General features: G+C 30.9%; 1 protein-coding gene across 4 annotated transcripts in view; it reads left to right on the forward strand.

Moving 5' to 3' along the window:
- Window positions 1-7103: 7103 nt before the first annotated feature.
- LOC106116623 (facilitated trehalose transporter Tret1) overlaps window positions 7104-26619 on the forward strand; it is a 31106-nt gene continuing 11590 nt past the window's right edge. Inside the window, exons 1-2 of one of the 4 annotated variants that reach the window (XM_013310512.1) lie at window positions 7104-7288; window positions 25614-25843. In XM_013310512.1, coding sequence (XP_013165966.1) covers window positions 25781-25843 — 63 coding nt within the window. In that variant the 5' untranslated portion in view covers window positions 7104-7288; window positions 25614-25780. Of the gene's footprint in view, window positions 7289-25528; window positions 25844-26619 lie in introns of all 4 variants that reach the window. The other 3 variants (XM_013310510.1, XM_013310511.1, XM_013310509.1) reach the window with 3 other exon arrangements.

Raw genomic sequence — 26619 nt, forward strand, 5'->3', positions numbered from 1 at the left:
ACATGGCCGCCGGGGGAACGACCTTGTCTCGCCACAGACTATACATACACGCACAGACTACTTACACGCACAGACTCGTACACGCACTGACTATGTACATACATGCACATTTTGTACACATTACACACACTAAACCAAAGCCTGTACACATCTCACAGCCCTTCACTGCAAGAATGCATAAACAATGAGTACTATTGTTAGTATGCTTCGTATATTATATGTATTTGTTCGTAAACGAAACATATGAAGAACAATTGTTTTGTTATATAAAAAGATCTTTGATAGTAATGGTTGGTTAACTAGTAATAGTCAAGAAAAATGGCTCAACTGCGCATTTATAGTCTTTGAGTAGTCAGTGAGACCTTACATATATAGTTATATTTTTAGTACTTAAGAGAATTCACTAAGGGATGGCTTAAGTAAACATTAACAACTCTATGCTTGGGGTTCTAGCGCTAGCTAGTATTTACATTATTCTAGATATCCTATTCTACTAGCATAATGTAAACCACGCATTACGTTTTGATTGCCAAGTATGTGGAATATCAATTCAACAGCCGAAAGACGATTATAAACATTCATATTTTGGTCACTTCTCTTATTCCTTAATGAAAGAGACAAAAAAAGTTTTGTGTATTTGGTATGGTAAATAAATAAATGATATACGACACACCAAAGGTACATTTCTAGATTATTAGTTTGCAAAGGGACAATCTTTGCAGTGTTTGAGATATATTTAAATATCTTTAAATCTTCCATTATGTACCAAAGTCTGGATAACGGATGTTCTTTTATCATTGAATGCCAGTAGTATGTGTTATGTGCAGTATTGTTGGTGACATCATTGTGTATTTTGGTATTGCACGTGCCGACAAAACGTGATGCGCGCGCGCCTATATCAGACCACATTACGACTGTCATAATGTCGCTCTTCACATTTTTTTGCCTGACTTATAGAAGGGTAATGGTTTTTGTAGGAATGTCGTATAATCTACTTAACTTTTTTTCAATTATGAATAACGTGCATATTATGTAATTTTGTAATTCAAACAGGTCAGCACAACAATAATTCTCGTTAATAATATGTGAAAAAAATTTAAACGCAGTCAATATTCGAGACGCAGGTGTATTTGTCATTGGATGCACCTGTTTACAAATTTTCCTTATTGTTTGAGTATTATGAATTAAACATATAATAGTAGCATTTTAATTCACATACAATAGATGAAGGTAGTCAAGACAGGCAAGCGGTTAAGTTCATATCTCGACTCAACTTCAAATAACAATTAGGCCGAGAACTCCTTTCTTATGAGTCGGTAAAGCAACCACCTGGTTACCACTTTATCTTATGTATAAACAAAAAAAATTACGCTCAAAAAATTTTAGGGCGACATCTGTTGGCAAAGCTTTACATTTACACGGGTTACATTTTCAACTGCAGCCGATTTTACTGCCATCTAGGTTGGAAAGGTGACAATATTTTATATTCTTGTGTGATCAAGGTTTAACCTACTCATAGATAGATGGCGCACAATGGTTTGTAGAACTATAAAGGGCACTGTTAACTGAACTGAGGTCCTAGCATGAATGTTCGTAAAAAAAAATTCGTAAAAATTCGACATAATTTGTAATTAGACTTGTGCAGTGCTGCCTGCTGGGCGCAAAGTAAACCAACTTGAATACAAGCTTTGGCATATTCTGCCGATAATTCGTACTAGGGCCTAGTACGAATTATCGGCAGAAAATGCTGAAGAGGTTTTTTAAACAGATGAAAAACATTTTTATTCCACTCATGTGGGTTAGAACTATGAGGTTGAAAATGAGTCAATGTTAAATGACCTTTGCAATAAACAAAGAGATTTCGGCCGAAAGGCTATATGGATTTTGCTGAAATTTGGCATCGGTGTAGAATTGTAGAACATAGTCTGGAAGAAGACATAGGCTTCTAATCAAGTTTTTTAATATTGCGCGAAAGGTTTCGCGGGCGAAAGTTTTATAAAGTACTGAGATAGAGCCAGCGGAAAGTTTAGTCCCCGATTTCCGGTCCTTGTATTTTTAATTTCTTTGGTAATAGTAATTATAATTATAATTTATAAGATAATTATTTAACATCAGGTGGGATATATCTCAAAGTGACATAATTTTGCTTACAGTGCTTTAGTAATTACTACCAAAATAGATTTAATTTTAATTTAAAATTCACATTAAACTCGTAATCTGAATATTGTAAATTCTAAACATTTACATTTAATTCTCATTATTTTTCTGTTTAAATATGTGCATTTGTTTATTATCTTGCGTTTAGCTTTTAGTGCTAGGTCACGTTAAGTCGCGGTAGCGGTCGCGGGCGCGGGCGCGGGCGCGGGCACGAGATATAACATATACACCAACTAGTTTTATTAAAAAAATAATTAGTAGCCTATCTTCTTCCAGACTATGCTCTACATCTATGCCAAATTACAATGAGATCCATGAAGCCGTTCAGGAGATATCTTCAAACAAACCTCCAATCATCCATTAAAATTTTTGCATTTATAATATTAGTAAGATTGACATAGAAAGTATTCAAATGAAAACAGCACGTGCGGAGTAACCGTAGGTTTCTGAGACCAAAATCCCCGTTTAAAACATATTAACTATGTTTTGTCAAAGATGATGACAAGGATGACGATATTATTATGTTTTATATAGAGATTTTGATCTTAGAAATAAGAAGAAGAGAAGAAGATCAAAGAAGAGGATATGTGATTCAACGTGAACAAATATTTAGTCTGACTTTAAATATAACCTCTATTTAAATTCTAAATTTAAAAAATACATAAATCCTACATAATTGACAAGTTGGTTGCTTATTAATGTATGTGAAATAAATAAACAATAAACAAATAAGATAAAGATCTAATATTGTACGTTATCATTATCAAGTAATAATGTCGATACCAAAAACTAAATTATGATTCCAATTACGATAAATAAATTCAGATTATTTTTCTCAAATCATCACGGTTTAGCATGTCGTCGCAGTGCAGGACGCATTCCGCGCCATGCCGCTTTAAATGACGTCATCCGTCGAGCCCTTGCCTCTTCCGGCGTGCCGGCAGTGCTTGAACCCAATGGCATTGCCCGAGACGATGGCAAGAGGCCCGACGGTATGACGCTCATTCCGTGGAAAAACGGGCGGTCACTCGTGTGGGATGCCACATGCGTGGACACTGTTGCTCCATCCCACGTGAGAGCGACCGCTCGTAAAGCCGGCGCAGCTGCGGCGACAGCCGAAATCAATAAAAGGCGTAAATATGCGGCGTTGGCAGATCCGTATATATTTGCGCCTTTTGCCGTGGAGACCTTGGGGCCTTGGGGTGCGGAAGCCCGTCGCCTGTTTAAGGAGATTTCCGCACGCCTCATCGACACCTCAGGGGATCCAAGGGCTGGCGCGCATTTCGGCCAAAAGTTGAGCCTGGCCATCCAACGGGGAAATGCCGCCAGCCTCTTGGGAACCCTACCGTGCGACCGCAGCGATTTGGGGTCGATTTTTTATATTATTTAGTTTTATTTTTAGTTTGGTTTAGTTTTAGTATATAGTTTATAGTATTATTTTGGTAGTTTAATTAATTAGTTTTATAAAATACGCTAAGTTCACAATTTATTATTCAATTAAAAATAACTTTCATTATTGAAAATATAATTAAATTTTATAATGCTTTCTCAAATCAATGATCATTATATAACACACCAGTTATAATTCAACAAAGATATCGGAAACATATTTTGATACAAATGAAAACGTCAATTATAAAAGGTCCTTTATGCCGTAGTCTTACTGAAATTACCAGAAACATCCAGGTGTTGTAGTAGGGTAGGGTGCGGTTTGTCGACCACCTAGGGCGCTAGACTGAAAGGGGCGCCACAGGTCTGCGCATTATACACTCTCACGTAACCCTATTAAGGGGGTGGGGGGCTCGAGGAAAGTGGGCACCATAGAAATCTTGCCCAAGGCGTTATTAATGCTAAAACCGGACCTAGATGTTGGAATTCTTCGGAGAGTTGGAATAATGAGACTTATTCCTGTCTACGCGCAAAATATGCGCAATTCGTCGAGTAACGGAAAATAGTGCCCCTAAAACTATGTTTTTGTATGTTTTGCTCACTGTCCACGAACTATATGTTAAGCCTTAAGCTGTCAATATTTTTTGCATGCATATTGACGGTTTATTTTAAGAATATCTTATAACCTGTAATTGGATAAGGCGGAAATTGTGTCGAAATTATAATGCAAGGCAATTTAATTATGTTACTTAACCTTCCAAGATTTAAGCAATGATTTAAATCGTAAAAAATATATTAAAAATATTCCAATGTTACCTTACCTACATTAAAACGTACTATGTTTAATGTCACGACCATGTAAATAGGCTTGTTTGTTTCGGGACTTTCTCGATGGATACAGCAATGAACTTGTTTGAAATTACATTTCATTAATCAACATGACGGTTGAATACATTATTCTAAATATATTTAATTACCGGAACATAGACAAAGATAAAAACTAAATCAAAGAGAATAATAAATAATTGACTCTGAAACAAAGTTATAGCATTTGTGACGCCCATGGTTTAAATAGTCTGGAATATTACAGTACTTATATGACATAAGGTGCTTAAAACTGTTTAATCTTGGATTTCCACTGGCGAAAAAAACATAAAAAACCATTTTCATATCCCTCTAGTTTTTTGTAAAGTTAAAATTCTTGCTAAATGAAGTGTGACCTGATGACCTGCAGATCATGTCAAGATTCACATATGTGAAGCAGATCAGTGAAGCGGCTCGCAGCTTAGCTCAATTTGTGCATAGAGTTATGATTTGCGTTACGACCTGCGAATTATTAATCACTAGGTAGTTCGCGGCTCCTTGGCCAATATAGTATTAATACATCGCGATGAAACATGAGATGCCATTAAAGTTGTTGAGCCGCAGCTCAACGATTCAAGTCCTGAACTTTTGAACCGGTTCGTATCTCATTTACAGACGTAAATAAGAGAAAACGGTTATACGAACAAAGGTTATCAAAATATCTTGTATAACAAAAGATCATTATATGTTAAAGTATTAAAACCTATCTGAATATTTAACTCAGTCGAAATATATAATATACTCGTACATAAAGGCTAACTGTTATTCGATTGTCAATGACCATTTAAATATGAACAATGCTATAATTGTTATTATAATAAACAAGTTTTGACGTGCAACTTAGTTCTCGCAGAATAAAAATGATGCTGAACTCGTGTTATTCTAGACTGTTCTTTATCTGTGCCAAATTTAAATAAAAATGTAGTGAGCCGTCGTGAATTGATTGAGTATATATATGTAAAAAAAACTGCAAAATTATCCCATCGTGAATTTCCGGGATTATAGGTATGTAATCTTCCTATGTTCTATATTGATACCAAATTTAATTCAGACCTATGAAGCCGCTCAAAAGATATGTAATAACAAACATCCATCCACCTAAAATCTAAACTATCGCATTTATAATAGTATGATAACGCAGCCGCGCCGTTGAGTTCGAACGACTTCGGATTGTTTCGGTCCAATGTCGAAAAGTAAACAGAGGAACCACAACTTCCATGCTTCCTTACATGTCGGCCATTACGATATATCACTTTTTCAATTATTTTGCGATAATTATATGGTAAAATAAAGTGGCATTGTAAAACAAGCAAAAGTACTTTAGAATCGTGGAGTTTATGCGTAATAGAAGCAAAGCAATTTGCATATGGTGAAAATTTTCTGAGTGTGGATTGAATAGCAGTATACTAGAACAGTAATAATATCTCTTTAAACCTTTAATTATGTTTGCCTTAACAGGGATACTGCTGTGACCCTAAAGGGAAAAATAATACAAAAACTTAATGTCGGTGGAACCAACAATGCGATCCTGTTTAACCTGGTTGAGAACGATATTGTAACTTAAGACTACGAAAACTTTTTTAATTAGTAGTTTGCAAAAAGTAATTATAATCTTAATAAAGTTTCTTGCTATATATAATAACTAAATACAATCTCTGCAAACCACGTTTTGCAGAATTATTTTGTTGTTAGAAAAAAAATAAGAACTAAGCAATTTAAGTAGGATCTTTACAAAGGGGCATTGAAAGTATCGACATTCGCGTTCGAAATATTGACAACCCTTCATTATCTATACTAATATAATATTATAAAGCGGAAGAGTTTGTTTAAACGCGCTAATCTCAGGAACTACTAGTCCGATTTGAAAATTTCTCTTTTTGTTGGATAGTAACTTTATAGAGGAAGGCTTTAGGCTATACAACATTACGCTGCGACCAATTTTTTTTTTTCAATTCCGGGCGGACGGAGTCGCGGGTGACATCTGATTTTTGAATAAACTGATAAAATAAAACTATTTATTACGTAGTGTATAACTGACATATTAATCACTTGTTGGAATGTTGACTGAAATATTGTTATGAAATTAAATATGATGAAATTAACCAATAAAGTGGTTTATATTAAAAGTAAAGACAGCCTTCAAAATGCGTAATTGCTGAATCATGTTGTAAGTACATACAGGAATTATATTTCACGACTAAGCAGATATTTAAAATATAAGTCACCGTCACATTGTAAACATTGGCACTTTCTAATCTTACTAATCATACTAAAAACTGACAAAAAAGTCAGTTTGATGATAATCGTAACCTATATTTAAATATTGCATGAAAAGAAACAGATTTTATGACTTGATTAAGTACTTATATTTGAATATTTACAATTAATCGAGTATTGACATGTCAAGTCTTTGTGTCAGTGTCGATAATTTGTTTAGTTAATTTACTATTCGATTTGAACTTACAGTATACCTGGGAATAGATCTATTTAGAGATGGAATGATTGCGTCAGAGGTGAAATTTTTAAAAACAAATAAAAATACACACAAGTAAATAGAATTGGAGGATAATTTGACAGAAAGATTTAACTGTTATACCTAGTAATATTACAAATTAACAAAAATCATAGTGCGACGGCAACATAAAATAAAACAGCCTATTTTGTACCTTAGCGGTTCAAAGTTGTGCGTCAAGTGCATTACTGCGTGGTAGTGGCCGGGTATCAGTCTCATCGGATGTGTGCTGTCAGTCGTCCGCGCGTTTAACTCAGTGGTTCGAATTGGTACGGGATTACTAATTCCATTATAAAAACGAGTGGAACATTTTTGAGTGGAACATTTTGTAGTGAAACATTTGGTGGACGTGTGTAAGTTGTAACTGTAAAAAAGTTTAATACATTTTAATAATAATAATAATATCAGGAAATAATGTAAAGTTAGAAAATAATTAAATTGTGTCTATTTTCATCACAAAAATATTACCAAGTGGTCCATATTATAAACAAAATTTTCGAAAAAATGCTAAAAATCTCTGAAAAGTTTTGATATCTGTAGTAAAAAGCTTACTTGACTTATTTGAAATGTTTCTTAAATTGGTAAAATTTTACATTAATACATAAATCGATTGTTTCAAAGTGAAAAAACTTATTTCTCAAAGTAAATCAAAATTTGTTGATAATTTAATGTTAGGTACTTTGTTATACTTTAACCTATGTTATAAACTCTTGTCTTTTTTATTTTTTAAAATAATTACTATATCTATAATGAACGAAAATGTGTTAGAAATAATAAAGTTTAAAATGTATTTCACAATTTACTTTAATATATTTGTATGCATGTATTAAACGGATATAAACAACAGCTAGTTTATATTATTATGCTTAAACAACCGTTACACTTTATAAGGATTTTAAGAGCTTTAAATGGAATAAATACATTTTAATTATATTATTTTAGAGAATAAACACTGGATCTATATAGATAAGGCGTTCTATTGGCATTAAAACAATTCACAATATTAATGTAAATTTTATATATTTCGCATAAACAAAATATCCTTTTATAAACAGCATTCTGATTTCAAATATGGATTTTTCATCGTTCAATCTCACCAATGATCATAAAAAGTTCTTATATCTAATAGAATAACAGTTATTTCATTGTACGCTTAAAAATATTTCAATTTACTAAATTAAGACAGGGGTTTATAACCAAAACTGGTTACAACCACTTATTTCCAAAAAGACGCCAAAAAGGTTTGTGCCCTAACAAATGTAAAAAAAAGTATATCAAGTTTGGTGAAATGTTTTGACACAATGACATTTGATATTATTCTTTTTTTACATTTTTAATTTTGGCATTGCATCGCGTGCTAGGATTGGCTACTTTTATCGAAATTCAAATAGCGTGGCACTTCATATTAAAGCTATTGCCATCTCTGTTTTCTCAAATAGAACGAAAGGGATGGATATTTTGTAAAATAGTTGTTCGGCCGTGGAGATCCACCGTAAGATACAAACGCGTAGTTAATAGTAGTTTCCTCATCGTGACTTGATTCTCTATAATCCTTGCATATGCAATAAAAATAATTAAAATATAAAGAAATCCTTTTGATGAATTTTCTGTATTCAAACGTTTAAATTTCTTTATATTTTGTGACCCTTAAAGATCATCCTATAGATATATATTTTGGTGATTCCAACCTTAATCAAATACATAGAGTACCAACTCAAATATTGCTCAGAAATTTAAATGTAGTTACGATCACTTACGCCATATGCAAATAAAATAGACAAACGCGATCTGAAAGTCTTATTTTAACTTTACTTTTCAATTGAATCAAGATAATAATTTATATACTTTTTATAGTATAAGGTAGCAAATAGGAAGCGGCCACCTAGATTCGATAAAATAGCCAACAGCGGTCTGTTCGTAGACATCCTTAAACGCAGTTACATTGCCCACCTTTTATCCATAGAGCAGAGGACGCACTGAAAGAGGATATTTGCAATTGACCTCACCTGCTCCGTCAAACTCGCCTCCCCCTTGACATTACTTAAGAAAACGGTAGGAACAGGAGCCTCCGGCATCAAACGCATCAATCGAAACGCGGAATTACATACATTTTGTAAACTAGCGACACGGATTCCACCACTGTTGTGTTAACTGCAAAATTATGCGTTACGATTATTTACGCAGGAGCCATCGATTTATAAGAAAGTAGTTTAAAAATAAGATGTTTTCCTTAACTTATAATCGTGTGATCTTGATATAATGTTAATCAGTAATAGTAATTCATAGTTTATACCTATAATGTCAATGACAACCTTTTTGCTGCGAGTTGAAAACAATGCGATCGAGATAATTTTTTAAATTGAAATTATAATTTATAAAAGGAAAACAAACGCTTTTGTCATAAAATTATAATATCGATAAGAATCCATCAGTCTAATACACAAAATAAACCGCAAATCGTACGCATATAATTAATAATTTTTGCACTAATCTGTGTAAATTCATGATTCTATTTCAATAAACATAAATCATTTCCATCTTAAACCAAAAGTTTATAAACAAATATCTTATCTTTTGCGCTTATCTCTACAAATTGGTCGTTTATTAAATAATAAATATGTAGTTAAATACATTGTGATATTTGTTAAATTCTTGTTATTTATTGGTTTGAAATTGTGCAGTCTATATAATATATTTGAAACACTGTACGGTTTCCGATCCACTTAGGAATCCGTAGAGCGACCCGACCGTATGCGATTCTTTATCCGCAACATCGATAATTCTGTAATTTACATTGCAACTTAATGTTTAACTTGTAACAAACTATAATTATACTTTACTACCACTTTCTACTTTCAAGTATTTAAAGGCGTAGATTAAAAAAGATTACGGGGAAATTAATCACTAATCTTTCAGTTAGGTATAATATATAAGAAACAACTAAATCAACAATCATTTCCGACAAATTTTAAGCCAGATTAAAAATACATTGTATTTCTCTACCACTTACTGGTCTTTGAATTGTTACTCAGACGCTCAGTCTTTATTAAATCTATATTTAGTATGAGAAAGCTACACTAAGCATCTGTTTAAATAACCGATAAAGAATTCGGTGCGTTGTAGCATAATTGTTATATCTTTTACTAAAAACGGGTTAACTTGGCCATATTTATGTAGACATCGACTAGTATCCAACGGATTCTTGATAAAAAAACATTATGTAATATAATTTGCATAATAAGTGTTATTTATCATAATTATTTTTTGAATAATATATACTTTAATAATGCTTTATTAATTTTTTATACATAAAACTCTTTTATTCATATTAAACTGTTAAAGGACAAACGGGAATTCTTTTCAACCTCACCACTATAACTGAGACCTGTTTTTGAGTTGTTTTTTTACTTATCGTACTAACTTTTAAATCCAACACATTAATTGGGTTTAAAGGGACCATTTTTGGATTGAATTCTTGTATTTTTTTGTTTCTTCATCTGTAGTACGCTTTTAGTGGCATAGGATCGCGTCGTTTCGTCTCATAATATGACAAATATTTCAATAATCACACTCCAAACTTCAATTTCGTGGCATTGAAAATTATGTATCAATCAATTTGAAGACGATTGATTCATTCTATTCGAAGATCTTACGCCTATTAAGGTCAACTTTTAGGTATAACCAATCATATAGACAAAGGCAATATTTTGTTATAAAGATAAAAGTCGAAACGAGTTTTTTTTATACAACCACTAAAACGCTTCTCTATTAGACTTAAAAATGTATTCAAATGATCTCTATTTAACTAAAAAAGAAATAAATTTTAGAATGATGATTTAATTATTACATACTTGTTTCTCAAATACCCTTCAAGGTCATCAATTTATTATTGTTGTATTTTATATGAAACTAACTCTTGACAGTGGTAGAGCCCGCTTTAACATCTTCGCACGAATTGGCCCGGCTCGCCCGTTGAATACGACCACACAGAAGACCGGCGTGAAGTGGAAGCGATTCCGCGTTTCGTCTGATAAGTCTGCGTTCCCGAGGCCTAATTTAGTCCTCTTTCCCTTTCCATTGGTTTTTTATAGGGAAAGTATGGGAAGTGGAAATGAACTTTCCGGAGGAGAGGATGCATGGGAAGGGAAAATATTTTCTTGCTGTGCATCCTCTTCTCCGTCGATTAAAGGTAGGCAACGCATATGCGATTGCGTATGTTTATGAGCAACGGTCACTTCGCTATTTCAGCAATTTCAGGTGGCCGCTCGCACGTTTGCCACCTTATGATATAAAAAAGTCTAGCTTTACAACAAAAGATGTGATAGATTCGAAAATGTCTTAGTTACTTGATAAAAAAATAAACTTTGGAAGGTCAAACTCCCAACCCATTACATTTTCCAAAACTATTTGTTTAAATAACCTTGGCTAGCGCTCTACCTCTGACGTTTGCTAAATTTGGAATAAGCTACTTTTTTTTTTGTTTCAGTGTCTTTAACAACTCACGAAATATTCCAACGATTATCACTTTAATGTATATAACACCGCCCGCAAATCCCACTGCATACATAATATTTAAATTAAATTGCTTTCGTGTTAATTTTATGATTCGAGATATCTTTATCTTATTGCAGTTATTAAATAAACTTTTATGTATGTATTTGGACTCAGCATCGGTAATTGACTTTTTATTAGTATAAAAAATGTAACCTGAATAAATGTCACGATAAATATTACTTTTAAAGTTAAAAAAAATTAAACAATTGAAAATCGTTCAAAATAGTGAAGTGATCGATGCCCATAGCATCCGGATTTATAATGCGTCGCCTTTAATTGACAGAGGAGGGGACGCACCGAAGAGGATCTCTTCCCGTGCATTTCCTTCTTTCAGAATGTATTTTAAATTTACTACATTTTTAATTATAACTACTTTATATAATATGAATCTAATAAATTGACTTCTTATCGTAATTTATCATTTTTATTATAAAGTTTTGGTATTGCAATATATGATATTCAAGTTACATTGATATACGACAGAGTAAAACCTTTTTCAATATTAATCAAAAATTTTAATACGTATTTAGATATGAATATAAGAATTTCAAATATACTCGATATCCGGGTTCGATTCTAGTTTTCCAAAACAAGCTGCTTTAGCCATCGACTAGACACAATTGAATAAGCCTAATATTACTAGATTTATAAACATTTTCCTGTTATTTAAAATTATAAATTCTTTCAAATAAAATTCAGTATTTTTAAATATCTGGTGTTACTAAAGTCAACTTTCTTATAAGTTAATACAAAAATAATTAAATTATTCAAACTTTCGTGAGACATTATATTAAACTGATATATAAACACGGCTAAACACTCACGTATATTCGTCCGGTGGCGGCACCGACTAGTGAGCGACGGGCCGCGTCCGCGAAATAATACCAGTACCACTCATCCTGATGAAGGGCCCCCGATGGGCTCGAAACTAGTCGGTGCCGCCACCGGACGAATATACGTGAGTGTTTAGCCGTGTTTATATATCAGTTTACAAAAATAATTGCATTACATTATTTGCTTGTTGATGTTATTGTGTTTTAATCGATTGGTTAACTCGATAACTATTGACTAGAGGTTATTGGTAGTTAGTATGAACGACAAATTATACTATAATTATTTATACTGCATTAATAAAGCTATTAATTATGCTCTATTGGCTGCCAAGAAAAGTGGTTGTTTAAATGAATATTGTTATGATAAAACATTAATGTATATACGCACTAGAAATTAATATTTATGAAGATACTAGTTGTTGCCCGCGACTCCGTCCGCGCGGAATTGAAAAGAACTTGATAAGTAGCCTATTTGTTCTTACCAAATTTCATTAAAATCCGTTGAGGCGTTCCGGATATACCTTTAAACAAATATCCATCAATCCATCTAAACAGTCGCATTTATAATATTAGTAAGAGTAAAAATAAACCTATGATATTAGTTTCGTTTTTACTTAGCTTGGCTTTTTGTCGGGCAAAGAGTTTAATGAGCAAGAACTCAATTGCTGTTAAAATGCACAAGAAACATGTCTTGTGGTCTCCACAGAGGGCTGCCAGCAAAGAGATTTTACTTTAAATATGTACATAGTATATGGCGAAAATTCCTGATGACTAATCTTGAAGTCGAGCTGTAAAAAATTAAGAAACGTTTAACGTGGTGCTAATTTTAAATCTTCATGTTTGTAATTTAAAATATATGATTTTAATGTAATAAGGGCAATAAACAAAATTGTAATCAAATAAATACAAAGTCCTCTCCAAAATGAAGAGCTTACCTCTATTTTATTGTAACGAAAATAGCTTTCTTTTACTTTTTAATTATTTGAAATAGGATGTTAAAGTCACTATTCCGTTTAGACTTACTTGTAGCCTGCAGATGTGTGTGTACGTAACGAATAGTTTATAATAATATTGCGCAACATTATAGTTAACTATTAGTCGTTCCTTAACAAGTCTCTTATTATACTCCTAGTGTAATATTCCTAATGTTAGGGTTCATGACCGATCGAGACTAGATTGACTAGCTTGATATTGCAAAAAGTAAGTGCGACAACCACTATAATTATGTCGACTCTAAATTTGCATAATTTAATAAAATGCGTTATATTTATCAGAGTTGGGTACAAGCATGTTGAAGTTTTGGTTATAATGTCTACGAATATATTAAAATCCAGAGCTGATAATGCTCAAGTGTAAATAAAAAAAAAACAGGAGAATCACTGATCAAGTAAATAGTATATGTTAGGAAAAAAACAACACGTACAAAAACGACGTTTATGTCCCCTCACTATTCATTACGACACTTGACTTTGTGATGAAAACGCGCCATTCGCGCTAAAGGATTCTTGTTAATAATGTCTAAAAATAGCCATACTATAATACAATTCAAAATAATGTAACATTCGGTTCAGAAAGGCTACGTCTATTCGAAAAATAGGTGATACAAAGAATCAAGTACTTAGAAAAAATGGACTATAATTTTCAAAATCGGTACTGAACTTAAACGCAGACAACCCTAGTAGGGACGACAAAAAAGGACGACTCACACGAGATGAAACAACAAACTAGTTTCTCTCACATTATCTGTTAGTTTTTTGACCGTCCAGTTTTTTTTTCTGTTATAAGTCCATTCTATCGTACGCTTTTGTTTTAACGGCTCAAACAAAAATTTACTAACGAAGACGTGTTTGGAACTAGAATCGTCCTTTTAAAAAATATATTATAAAAAAACAAAACCATGCATAAATTTTGAAGATATTACAATAAGTTTCAATGTATCGTGTTAATAAGCTCAGTAGGAATCAAACATTTTAAATTAACATTATACAAATAATAATTGTCTTTCGAAGGAATTTTATTTGAGTATGCATTGTAACAGACGACCTTATTACGTTTAGGAGTCAAGAACAAAAATAATACTAAACGAAAATAATTCGTAATAAAATCCCAAGCTAAATGTACAACCGGTGGTCTTAAACTTGATAATCTTTGACCTTTATAACAATATTTGTCTCAACTGTATGCAAGTTATGTTTCATCTTTTCAAAATATTTATTACTTGTTATGATGAATTAAGTTGCTTTGTATAATATAATATGTATTTATAGTCATTTATATAATTTTTATACTATTGTATGTTGTTGGACCCGATTTCGAACCCTATGGCATTCCTAGTTAAAACTGGTTAACTTTCTCTATTTCATGAAACATACGATAAAACCTTAACTTATCTTTTGTATAATTAAATACTAATGAACTGATAAACTGGAACACATTTGACATTCCTTCATTGAATGTTTAAAAGTCGTGTTGTCGTGGTCAAGAATGTCGAAGGCCTCACTAAAATCTATTGAATTTTGAATCTTTAATTTTATTTGGTACTTAATGTTCGTTATTTATTAGTGTGCGGCCGAATGGTAGAGGATTTTACTGGCATGTAACATTTGCTTAAAGTGAATATATGAAACTTTATAAACAAAACAAAAGAGGCTTACTATTGAAGGCAGTCAATCTAATATTCTATGTTTTCATCCAAAACGATACAATTTACTACAAATTGTTAGACAATATTGTAAAATATCAATAAAAGGAAATGTTAAATGATGAATATAATAGCAAAATTATCAAAATATAGTGTGTAACATAAGTTTAAAAAGTTATTCAATTTTGGCGTGTGTATTACGTGTGCGTAACTCTTATGTTTCATTACAAAAGCGGAATGTATGATACAATTAATTCCAATTTAATTACGAACAAATAATATAAAAGTCGTGATCATACTTGCATGTCTGACACTTATTTAGAAACCTTATGAAGTCTGTCAGTCGTCATGGAGCACACGGGTTAATACAAAGAGTATTAAGATCGGGAACATAACTTATAGTTGTGCCCTACTCTGCTATTTCAAATGACCTTGAAATCTGTTTTATGAATGTTTCCGTCCGATTAATAATTTTGTAAGACTTTACAATCAGGATATCTTACTGCTAGTTAATCTGTCAGTTCCTGCTCGTAGCAAATTGGCACCAAATTGTCAGCAATAGATTGACATATTCCGTTATTAATTTCCTAAGTTAACTATTTTCCTCTTTTATATAAATACTTATTATGTTTATCTGGTTATAAATTAATTTTGAGTTATTTGTTTAACGATAATGTCATAATTAAAGACGCACGTGAATAATAACAATTGAAAGTTATTACAGAGTCTTCAAACTGATATCGTTGCAAAGCAAGAAACATAAACTACACATGTTGACATTACCGATAACAAGCTTACAATAGTGAGTTTAATTCAATTATTAAATAAACAATCAATAAACAAGAAACTCACTTTGGAAATTACGAAATTATGTAACTGCAACTATCTGTGAATTATCTTTATTATTATAATAGTTGTTTATATTGTAAGACATTGCAAATACGACTTTATACACTTGTACGAAGCATTTTATCGTAAGTGATTTATTGATATCATAGGATAAAAAATGCTTAGAAGTTGTACCAAGATACATCATAAAATACTAATATTATAAATGCGAATTTTTGTATGGATGAATGGATGTTTGTTTGAAGGTATCTCGAGAACGGCCGCATATATCTCGCTGAAATTTGAATATCGAACAAAGACTACTGGAAAAAGAAAGGCTACTAATTAAGATTTTTTGATCCAGCTTAGACGGAGTCGCGGGCTACAGTTAGTATTTCTATACAATTGTTGTTACGCTATCGGTTATTTAATCTATTAGCCTGGTTCTATGACCTTATAATATTAGCTAACAGTTTTATTTATGACAACTATAACCAAATAACTATAAACAGTTACAACAATGTAACCGGTCTTTCAACTTGTGATTGTCATTTTATCATATTTGTGCCTTTATATTATAATAAGCTTGTGTCTGTCCGTTTGTAGAGTAAAATAAAATCCATTTCCAAGATCTTCGTATAAATTGGATCCACCACTTTCAATACTAACCCCGGATATAATTTCAAAACTAAAATCAGACTGGTTGTTTCTTGTAAATTTTATGACATTTTTCGAATAATTTTGCCTTTCATAATATTTATTTTATATTGTGTAATATTATGGTGTATTGCGTAATAGCGTTTTGTGACGTAAGCTTCTTGATTTTAAATTGTTATTAAAAATCATTTATGAGCAGATAAACAAAAGAATTTATAACGGTTGGTTTTTGCTGCGGAAAAATCTTTATAAGAATATCATTTTTATAATTTTCTTAGAATAAATTAAGATAATATGTTTTTGTACAAGCGTTTTGTCCGTGGAAACCCACACTAATGCTACCTACGCAATTAGATAACAAAACTTATTAATCAATCTTAGTTTATGGTTTACTAGCAAATAGTAAACGAATGTGGATGTCCGTAAGCAATCCGTAATGCCAAATTCATCTTACTAATATTATAAATACGAATCTCCAGAACGACTTAGCGGATCGATTAAATTTGGCATGGATGTAGAACATTGTCTGAAAGAACACATAGGCTACTAATTATTTTTTTAATTCCGCGCGGATGGACTCGCGGCGACAGCTAGTTAAGAATATATCTAAATACTAGCTGTCGCCCGCGACTCCGACCGCGCGGGATTAAAAATAGATATTGGCCAATTCTCAGACCTACTCAATATGCTCACAAAATTGAATGAGAATCGGTCACGCCGTTTCGGAGGAGTATGGGAACGAGAATTGTGACACTAGATAAGATAATTTCAAGAGATTAGACGTTACGTACTAATCCATTTACTAAGAACAATTTACCACTGACAGCCTCAATTATTAAGTTTGAAATGACAAGATTTGCCGCTGTGTTGGTATTTTTAAAATCTAAAAAAGGGGTATTTAGCAAAGGTCTTTAAAAAAGGGCAATTAATGAGCTTCGAATTTATTCCAAAGCCTAATCTTCATCATCGTAACGTATTACTTTGTAGTAATGTAAATATTGCTATCCTTCTTATTATGTTTGGAATAAACAGAGACAGCAATAATGTTAGTATACAAATGTCAAAAATAACAACTCTGCCTGGCACTTTAATACTCGGAATTCCATTCCATTAATAAATATTTTTTCGTCTAAAACGGTTACTAAGTACTACCATTTGTAAGATAAGGAAATTAAAATTATATTTATGTTTAAATTCATCGATATTTGTTTCATTACTTAATATGCACTTATATGTATTATTATAATAGTATGCCCAAATCTATATATTTTACGATGCTTAAGATAAGCATTAATTAAATATTTCGGATATAAACCAGTCAGATAATATCGGAGACTATTGATTATAGACAATTTTCACATTGTAAATATTAAAATTATAATTTTATTTAGTTACCAATTATTTGAAATTTTTAATATTTTATTGTCCAAATATTTTGTGACATAAAATTAATATGTATACGTTCGTTTAATTAAAAATAATTTTATACATGAATTGTTTTACTTTGCATATCTCGATAATATTAAAATCAAATATCGCAATAAATTCAGACCGTTAAGATACAGGATGTTCCTGTTAGTTTATACTGCTGTTACATTTATATTGAAATATATTCTCCTCTCTGTTTTTTTCAAGGAAAATGTAAGTGATGGCAATATTTATAACTACAAGTCTGTGCTGTGAAGTTCAAGGCTTATTTACCAATAACACACACATTATGTGGGAGCCTTGGCACATGAATTAGGGCTATTGGAATACTAAAAGAATTATGTATTTGAATTAATAAGCATAAAAGTTTTAATAAAAGTACTTCGATTATTTAAATCTTATTTAATTTCTTAAAAGTCGAATATTTACACGTGTACAGTTCAAGGAACTTCCATTCCAATACACGTTTTTTAGCTTTTTAAATGCGTCTTTCGGCTGCAGTGACATTTGTATTAAAGTATTTGATGTCTCTGTCTTTTTTAGAGATAAAGTAAGGGATAACGATATGTGTCAATGCAGTCGAAACTTAAAGAATTTAAGCTTCCCGTATTGCCAGTTTTATTTTTTTATATTGTTATAAAAATATCCAAATTTACGACGGTCCTTAACCAGATATTAAAAGATTAAGATCTTTTAATTTCTGTTTCCTACATCAAAAGGTTTATTATAATTTATTTTTCGACGTTTTAAATTTGCAATAAAATCTTATTTCTTACTAATATTATAAACGCAGAACTTTAGATAGATGCATGGATATTCAGAACAGCTAAACAGATGTCGGTAAAATTTGAAATATATTTAGAACATAGTCTGAAAAAATCGCTGGCGACAGCTAATAATAATGTGATTGCAAATATATTCCAGATATAAAATCTTGTTAAAAACAGCATAGTTTATAACTATTCAAGCTAGATTTGATTGATATAAGTAGTTATTAGGGTTCCGTACCTCATAGGAAAAAACAGAACCCTTATAGGATCACTTTATTGTCCGTCCGTCTGTCTGCCAAGGCTCTTTTTTGCAAAAACGCGTGAAGGTGTCAAGCTGGAATTTTTTTTAGCATTAAACAATTACTTTTACATACTTTTAATACATTTATATATGGAGACATAAAAACTTTTAATACCAATTCATAATTTGTTAGGAACAAAAAAAACAATGTCGTGTTTTTTTTAATTTATTGGCTTCTTATTTGTTTGAGAGATATATAATAAAATGACAATAATTAAAGCTTTATTTTTTATTACTTTTAGTTTCATCGCAAGAATTTGTTTTTTTTTATTAAGTAGTATACTTTTGCGTCACGCAAACTGACATTCCCAAAATTTTAATAATTATTTTTTGTCACCCTACGCCAGAACTTCGCAGTTTATGTGTACTTATTCCACGTTTCTTTTATATCTTAGGAGTTATCTTTATTTTTCACATTAATGGCACGCGTTAAATTACCTTGTAAATTGCTTGAACTTCGAAACTGGCCTATTTTGATTCCATTAATGTACATATTAAAATGTATCAACAATAAATTTTTATGTATTAGATTGAAATGAAGAATCATTATCACAAATAAACCATTATCACAAGGACCTATATTAAATGTTAAACAAAAAGCGATAGCTGCGAAATACCATGTTCTGACTCTCGACGATTTTAACAAAATAAATTAAAACATGATAACATATAGTTTCATCAATTTAAAATACAAATAACTACTCAATACTTAAATATCTTGACTCATCGGTATCGTATAAGTCACGTAGTTAGTAAAATCAAGTAGTTGATATAGCCTATGTCTCCCGGGGATAGTGTAGCTTCCTAACAGTGAAACAATTTTTAAAATCGGTGCAGAATCTATTTAATGCAAACAAATTATTAAATATTTTCTATTTATATATTAATATAGACATATTCGCTATTTAGGTTGACAAATAAATCGACTTGAAGGTAGAAATCACGGACCTCTATTTGGCAAAGGCCAAACGAACCTGCGCAATTCACTTGTCGCCCTTCCGGTAGACGGAAAGCTCAAGACTTATAAACTTAACCGAAAGCTCTAAACCTTGTAGAAACTTAATACATTTTTTTTGTTGCGTCTGGAAAAAAATATCTGACGTTTCACATTGAGTATACATTTACACATTATAAAAACTACAGTGTGTTTTATAATGTGATGATGATACTGAGTTTTTTTGTTGCTTAAAAAATCACTTTTTTTAAAGCGGCACGAGCAGGACGAGCTGACGAGAATGTTAATGATGTCGTAAATTAATATAGAATTTTTTTTAGAACAAAAGAAAATGTTAATAAATTGATCCAAATTATTGAGATATTCTTATATAGGCCGGACAAGATAAGAGAATTTAAGGAGTGAGGCAACACTAACATAGAGTGGAAAATTTGTAATTAAAATTGCTAGTAATGTTCGGAACATTGTGAACTCTAAGTAACCCTCATCGATCCCGCATTTAAGAAAAGAAATTTTCAAGGTCAAGTGATCTAAACTTATATTTTTGCGGTTTTTCATGAAATGGTAAGTTTTATCCAAAGTTGACCTTTGGCCGCTTTGTAGATCAGAAAATTACCTATAAAACATGTAAGTATTCACTTTTATTAACGTCTTCCAGTCCAGAAACACGACCCAAACCAAACCAAACCACTGATTTCAAATTTTGTAGATGTTTTTGTAAAAACATGACGAAGTATTAAGAAATCATTTTTTACGTATCCCTTAAATGTCTGCAAAGGGGGTGGGGGGGTAAATTTTAGAAAAATATTATTCCTGGGGTGGAATACTTGATAATTTGCTACTTTGGATTCTAGAAGGTTTCCAAGACCAATTGCCAAGGCTTCATAACTAAACTGACTAGATTTTACACGACATCTGACAAATGTTTGTAGGGGCCATAAATGCTTAACGAGACATGGACATTTTTATATGTTGTGGCATATTATATTAAGGTAAGCATTAAATGAATTCCCAAAATAATTACTTAATATCAGTCTTTACTTTAAATATGTTTAATAAAAAAAAACATAACTAATGAAAATCCGTTTGATTTAATAAATTAATAGTAAAAATGGCCTATAAGAATCTTACACGTGTCTTGATACTTTATATTTAAATCTATTTTTTAATACAGTTATTTATACTTCTTGCATAATCTACAAATGTGAATATGATCAAGTAGGTTATCAATTTAGTGACTAATTTAATAATTTATAACATTTATGCGTCTAGCAACGACTAAAACCATTCAGGTTGTGATAAAAGTTGAATAGAGTTTTGGTTACGGCTCATGGGTGTTGCCAGGCGATTATCTATAGTCTTATCAAAGTAGTTTTAATATCTATTTTACATTTTTTAATTCTTTAGCGGGGCCGAGTTGCTCCTCCTCGCCCCTTGGTGACGCCCGCGTACACACTACAAAAGTTGTATTAAATGTTAAAGACACAATAACCACTTTATTGCTGTAGAAAGAAAATTTAATATCGTATGTGATTTGCGGTACTATTTTTTAGGGTTAATGTCAACGAAGAAATTTATTTTGATAAGCAGCACGTCACGCAAATAATAATAGTAAGACGTTTAATCCGTTCAGACGGTTTAAAAAAATTAAACCGTAAAAGAACCACAATTTTCTATTACTTATATCATCTTATATATAAAATTCTCGTGTTTGTCACAATTTTCGTTCCCATACTCCTCCGAAACGGCTTGACCGATTCCCATGAAATTTTGTGAGCATATTGAGTAGGTCTGAGAATCGGCCAAAATCTATTTTTAATCCCGCGGAGACGGAGTCGCGGGCGACAGATAGTTTTTATATAGGTAACCGTAAAAGAAGCAAATTTTGCGGGGTTCAGAATTGCGCTGTTTATTTATGTCAAACATAAAGAATACATAACCTACATGGTTGGTACATGATGGTAACCTATTTTGATTAATTTCGATTTAGCAAAACATTTGAGTCGATCAGAGGTCACGCAAAGCGACACTCATTTAAAAAATTTAAAGATTAAAGATATTGATAATCCACCAAAAATAAATAAATTAAAAAAGATGCATCATAGTCGTTAAGTAATAGTTCCAGTCGTAGACAATAAAATTTTTTGGATTAGTATTTATAGTCGAAACTTGTTAATACTTAAGGATAACATGTTCTTCACATGCTGTTTATTACGTCAATAGTGGAATTGTAAATATAATGTTGAAAATGACCCCTATATGAGATTATCTGGTCTTGGAGTAGAGAACTCATTAGCGTTTGTAAATCTAAAAATGCAAATAATATTAATCGACATCACCAATTTAAAAGATTTTTAGTAATTTATTGCATTCTTGAATAGCGTTAATATTAAAAAAAATCTTTTTCGTATTTTCAATGAGGATGAGTGTAATAAAAACATTTTACACAAGTGCTTTAATAATCTAAACCCAGAAGTAAAAGGCAACTTATTACAATTAACTACCTAATTAATAAATTATGCAACATAGTTATCATTATAAATAGTTTTCATTTGCAGAGTCTATTTTCTAAAAACCACTCATTAGTTCTCTATTAATTACGTTGATAGCCAGGATAATAAAAAATGCACATTGTCCAGTTCCTGTTTTAAATTCTAGTTTCTAATTTTAAAACAAGTCAAATACTTTTGACTTTTCGTGATTTTTTGTCGCATCAAGAGTTGCATACCTGATCTTGATCTTGTACATATGTTAATGTAAAAGCAGAAACTCCGGTATTTTCTAAAATTTACCGACGAAACTTAAAATTTATCAAATAGATGCAAAAAGTTCTGTGATCTTTTTTCGAGCATTTACCACAACTTCGGAAATTTCAAGATTTAGGTATTTCAAATTCACGGTAAATGTCGATAAATATCCGATATCTATTGTGTTTATAAGGAAATCATTTAAAATAGTTTTTTTTAAGATATTAAAACCTCTTTGTGAAAACAAACTGTTTATCGACATTTACCTTGTATTTGAAGTAAATCTTATGATCTTCAGATCAAATAACTTTTATTTTTCTATACTTGGTAGAACTTAATTTTAACGACTTCGTCGAGTCGACAATTCAGTCTTAATAAAAAAACAATTATAAAAACATCAAAAACAAAAATGCGACTTCCAGTCTAATCTATATAATTTTTTGACCGCAAGCGGAATAATTCGATACTGGCCACATTAAAAAGTGATTGTAATTCCGTTCATTTTAAACTGTATTCATATTAATAATCCGGTTTTTGATTTCGTAACATTAATATGCAATGTGTTTAATAAATAATTTTGTTAATACATCATTTTATTGCTGACGACAAAACTTTGTATACTCGTTATGGTCAGCGATTTTAAACAATTGAATTAACGTAGCACAAAATATTAAAACAGAAATGTAAATGAGAACGAATTTTTAACACGTACTGGCAGTTACTTATGTGCGTGTATGCGAAAGTTTTGTTCTTCACTTTTTTTTTCCCCGTAAAATTCAGCCCTAACATAAAGAGATACAAACTTTTTCTATACTATTAGACTTTTAACTCCCCGAAATAAGTATTTCGTAAATAGAAATATAAAGGAGTAGCTGTCGCCTGCGGCTACGAACAGCGCTGACCACCTCTCGGAGTTAAAAAAGTTAATTATTTGTTCATCCTGACTATGTTCTACAACTAAGCCAAATTTCAGCAACATCCATGAAGTCGTTCTGAAGATAACTTCTAAAACTCATCCGTCTATACATCCAAACATTCGCATTTATAATATTAGTGAGATATAAGGAATAACAGAATGTTGCCTGTAACAAAATTATACATGACCTTCATAAAATTAAACGTCTCTTGAATTTGTCCGATAAGGCATTGTTAATAAGAATAATAAATTAATAAAGGATACGTTTAGAATTTATTAGATACTAGCTAAATGACCCGACATTTTCGATGCAATTTTTAAATAATGAAATATAAACTATATTTCTTCTCTTTATTACATACACGTATAGAAGAATAGAAGAATAGAAATATAAAATATTATATTTTAGTAAAATAATAATCAAAATATCGAAGACACCAATGATCGATTTATATAATAATTTTGCTAATTTAGGAACAGATTGTTTATAATTACAGCGTGAGAAATACATACAAACAACCGTTTTTATATTATATTGGAGATAACCTTTTGAGATTATTTCTTAGCTTTTCAAATATGCACGCATTTAAATGTTCATTTAATCTCGGATTTAAATAAAATATTGAAACTAAAAGCTATGCTGTTTTATTCTTTTATTTGTTTATTTAATACACATCTGATATATTTTGCAGAAAAATTATCAAAATTTGTAACGTAAGCTTCTTAAAGAAAACCAATTTCTGAAATTTTTGACAGTCTGTCCGCATATCCGCATTTGTTTCGGGGTTTTTTTTACAAAAAACGTAGCTTATTATTAGAGGAGTATCATAGGTTCTTATAATTTTAGTACAGTAATTGAGCTTTCACAAAATATTGACGCTTCGCCGTTTATCTGTTAAGCCGCTTAGGTGTTACGTAGTTTAGACATTATTTATTAGATTCCTTTGGCGCAAATGGCGCGTTTTAATTACAAAGTCAAATGTCAGAATGATTAGTGAAAGGACGTAAACGTCGAAATTTTAGTGAGCCTAGTGTTGCGCCAGTACACCGACACAGTGTCGGATTTTCTTCCTACCAGTAGTAACAAACGTCCTTCCATTCAAACTTTCGCATTTATAATATTAGTATGACATAAGGTATGATGAGTAACAGCAGTGAAATTCGACGGTTAGATATTCCTATTTGAATTAAATTTTGAATGTCATAGCGAGTCAATTTTAGCGCTTACACGTGTCTTGCAAATATGAAACAACTATCATAAATCAAATATTAATTAACATAGATGAATTTTATAAATTTTTCGTTTAAAAAGGCGACTTCTCATATAAGAAAATATTGCACTAATAATGAACTAGCTGACGACCGCGACTCCATCCGCGTGGATATATAAAAAAAACTTAATTAGTGTAGCCCACCCATCCATCCATCCATCCACATCACATCCATCTAAACATTCGCATTTATAACATTAGTAAGTTAAATAAAAAGCAGCTCTTCAAGGCATAAATTCGAAAAAAATGAATAAATAGTATCCTATGTCCGTCTCCTGGCTCTAAGCTCTAAGCAATTTTCAGCCATATCGGTAAAGCCTTTCTTGAGTTATAAATAGTGTAACTAACACGACTTTCTTTTATAAAATAGTAAAATATTCTATAAAAGAGTGCTCAGTAGTTTCTAAGATCATCAAAAAACTATTCTCTCTTCAGTTTAATTTAAAATCTCGTTTTATAATCCGTTATATTTCTTAGAAGAATTGTAATACATGCATACAAATCTATGTAAATTGTTATAAAACATTATGTTGCAATAATCGGAAGTTATTTAAATGGTATACATTAAATCTTAATAATTAAGTAATGTTTATTAATTATTGATTGTCTTATTAAATGGAAAGCTTATGGTATTCATTTCGAACATTTGTGCCAACGAGAATGGTTCGATCTATCCAATTTCATAAAGTAATTTTAATGTTTAAGAAAAAAATGTCAATTTTTCCGTTACACAAAAAATTAAATTAAAAGTGTGTAGTTTAGTATCTTGATTGTTATTGTGTGTGTGAAGATAGTGATATGTTTATTAAATAACAATTAATATAGACAATAAAAGTGACAAATAAGGAGTTTCATATCAAAACAAGATTATAAATGTGCTACAGCTGATATATTTGTGCAAGTTGCAACGATAGTGTTACTGGCTGGTTGGAACTGAGAAGAAATAATTTGTGTAAGATGACTATCCAAATGAATGATGAAGTAAAGAAAATCGGTCGATGGAGAGTTGTATCATCTCAGGTAGGATCTTTAACAAATTTATAACTTTGTAAAACTTGCCCTTTTTTATTTTTTTGGTCAAATTAATTACTTATTAGTTGTTGATAGATTGAGCCGTTTGGTGCTGACACTCGACTTTAGTAATAATGAATATAAAACGAAAAAAATAAATATATTTTTTAATTTTTTATGGTAAAGAAATCTAATTTTTAACATATTTTTTTTTAATTTAATAAGATATTCACTTATACCTATAAATAAAATAACATTAACTATAAAATGTAGAAAATTATACTTAAATGATTTGATAATCACAATGGCAGGCAATAATTTGATTGACATTTAACCTTAAAAAAGTAAAATGCAACTTTTTATTTTTAAATTATCATCGCGATCATCAAATATTATATATGATAATGAATATGATACGTTTAACATGATGCACAATAGACATAATTATATGTGCATAATATAAAGATTTTAGTGCCATACGCTATAATAAATGACACCATTTAAAATGCTTAGGAATAAATATATTTTATTAGTGTTGTTTTTATTAATTTGTTTTACTTTTTTTCTATAAAATTTTAGAAATATTTACAACCTCATATATTATGTTATTAAATATTTGATTAGTTTATTTGTTAAATAGAAGATATATGAAGAATATTGTAGATTTTTTTTTATCATATTTCTCACATTTATCATTGAATTAAAAGGGTTTGAATATTTTATTTGATTTTTACACAATAAATTTAGATTATAAAATGCAAAATATATATTTTCTGAAAGAACGA

Source organism: Papilio xuthus, unplaced genomic scaffold (genome assembly GCF_000836235.2).
Source record: "Papilio xuthus unplaced genomic scaffold, Pxut_1.1 DF827714.1, whole genome shotgun sequence".
NCBI classification, from domain to species: domain Eukaryota; kingdom Metazoa; phylum Arthropoda; class Insecta; order Lepidoptera; family Papilionidae; genus Papilio; species Papilio xuthus.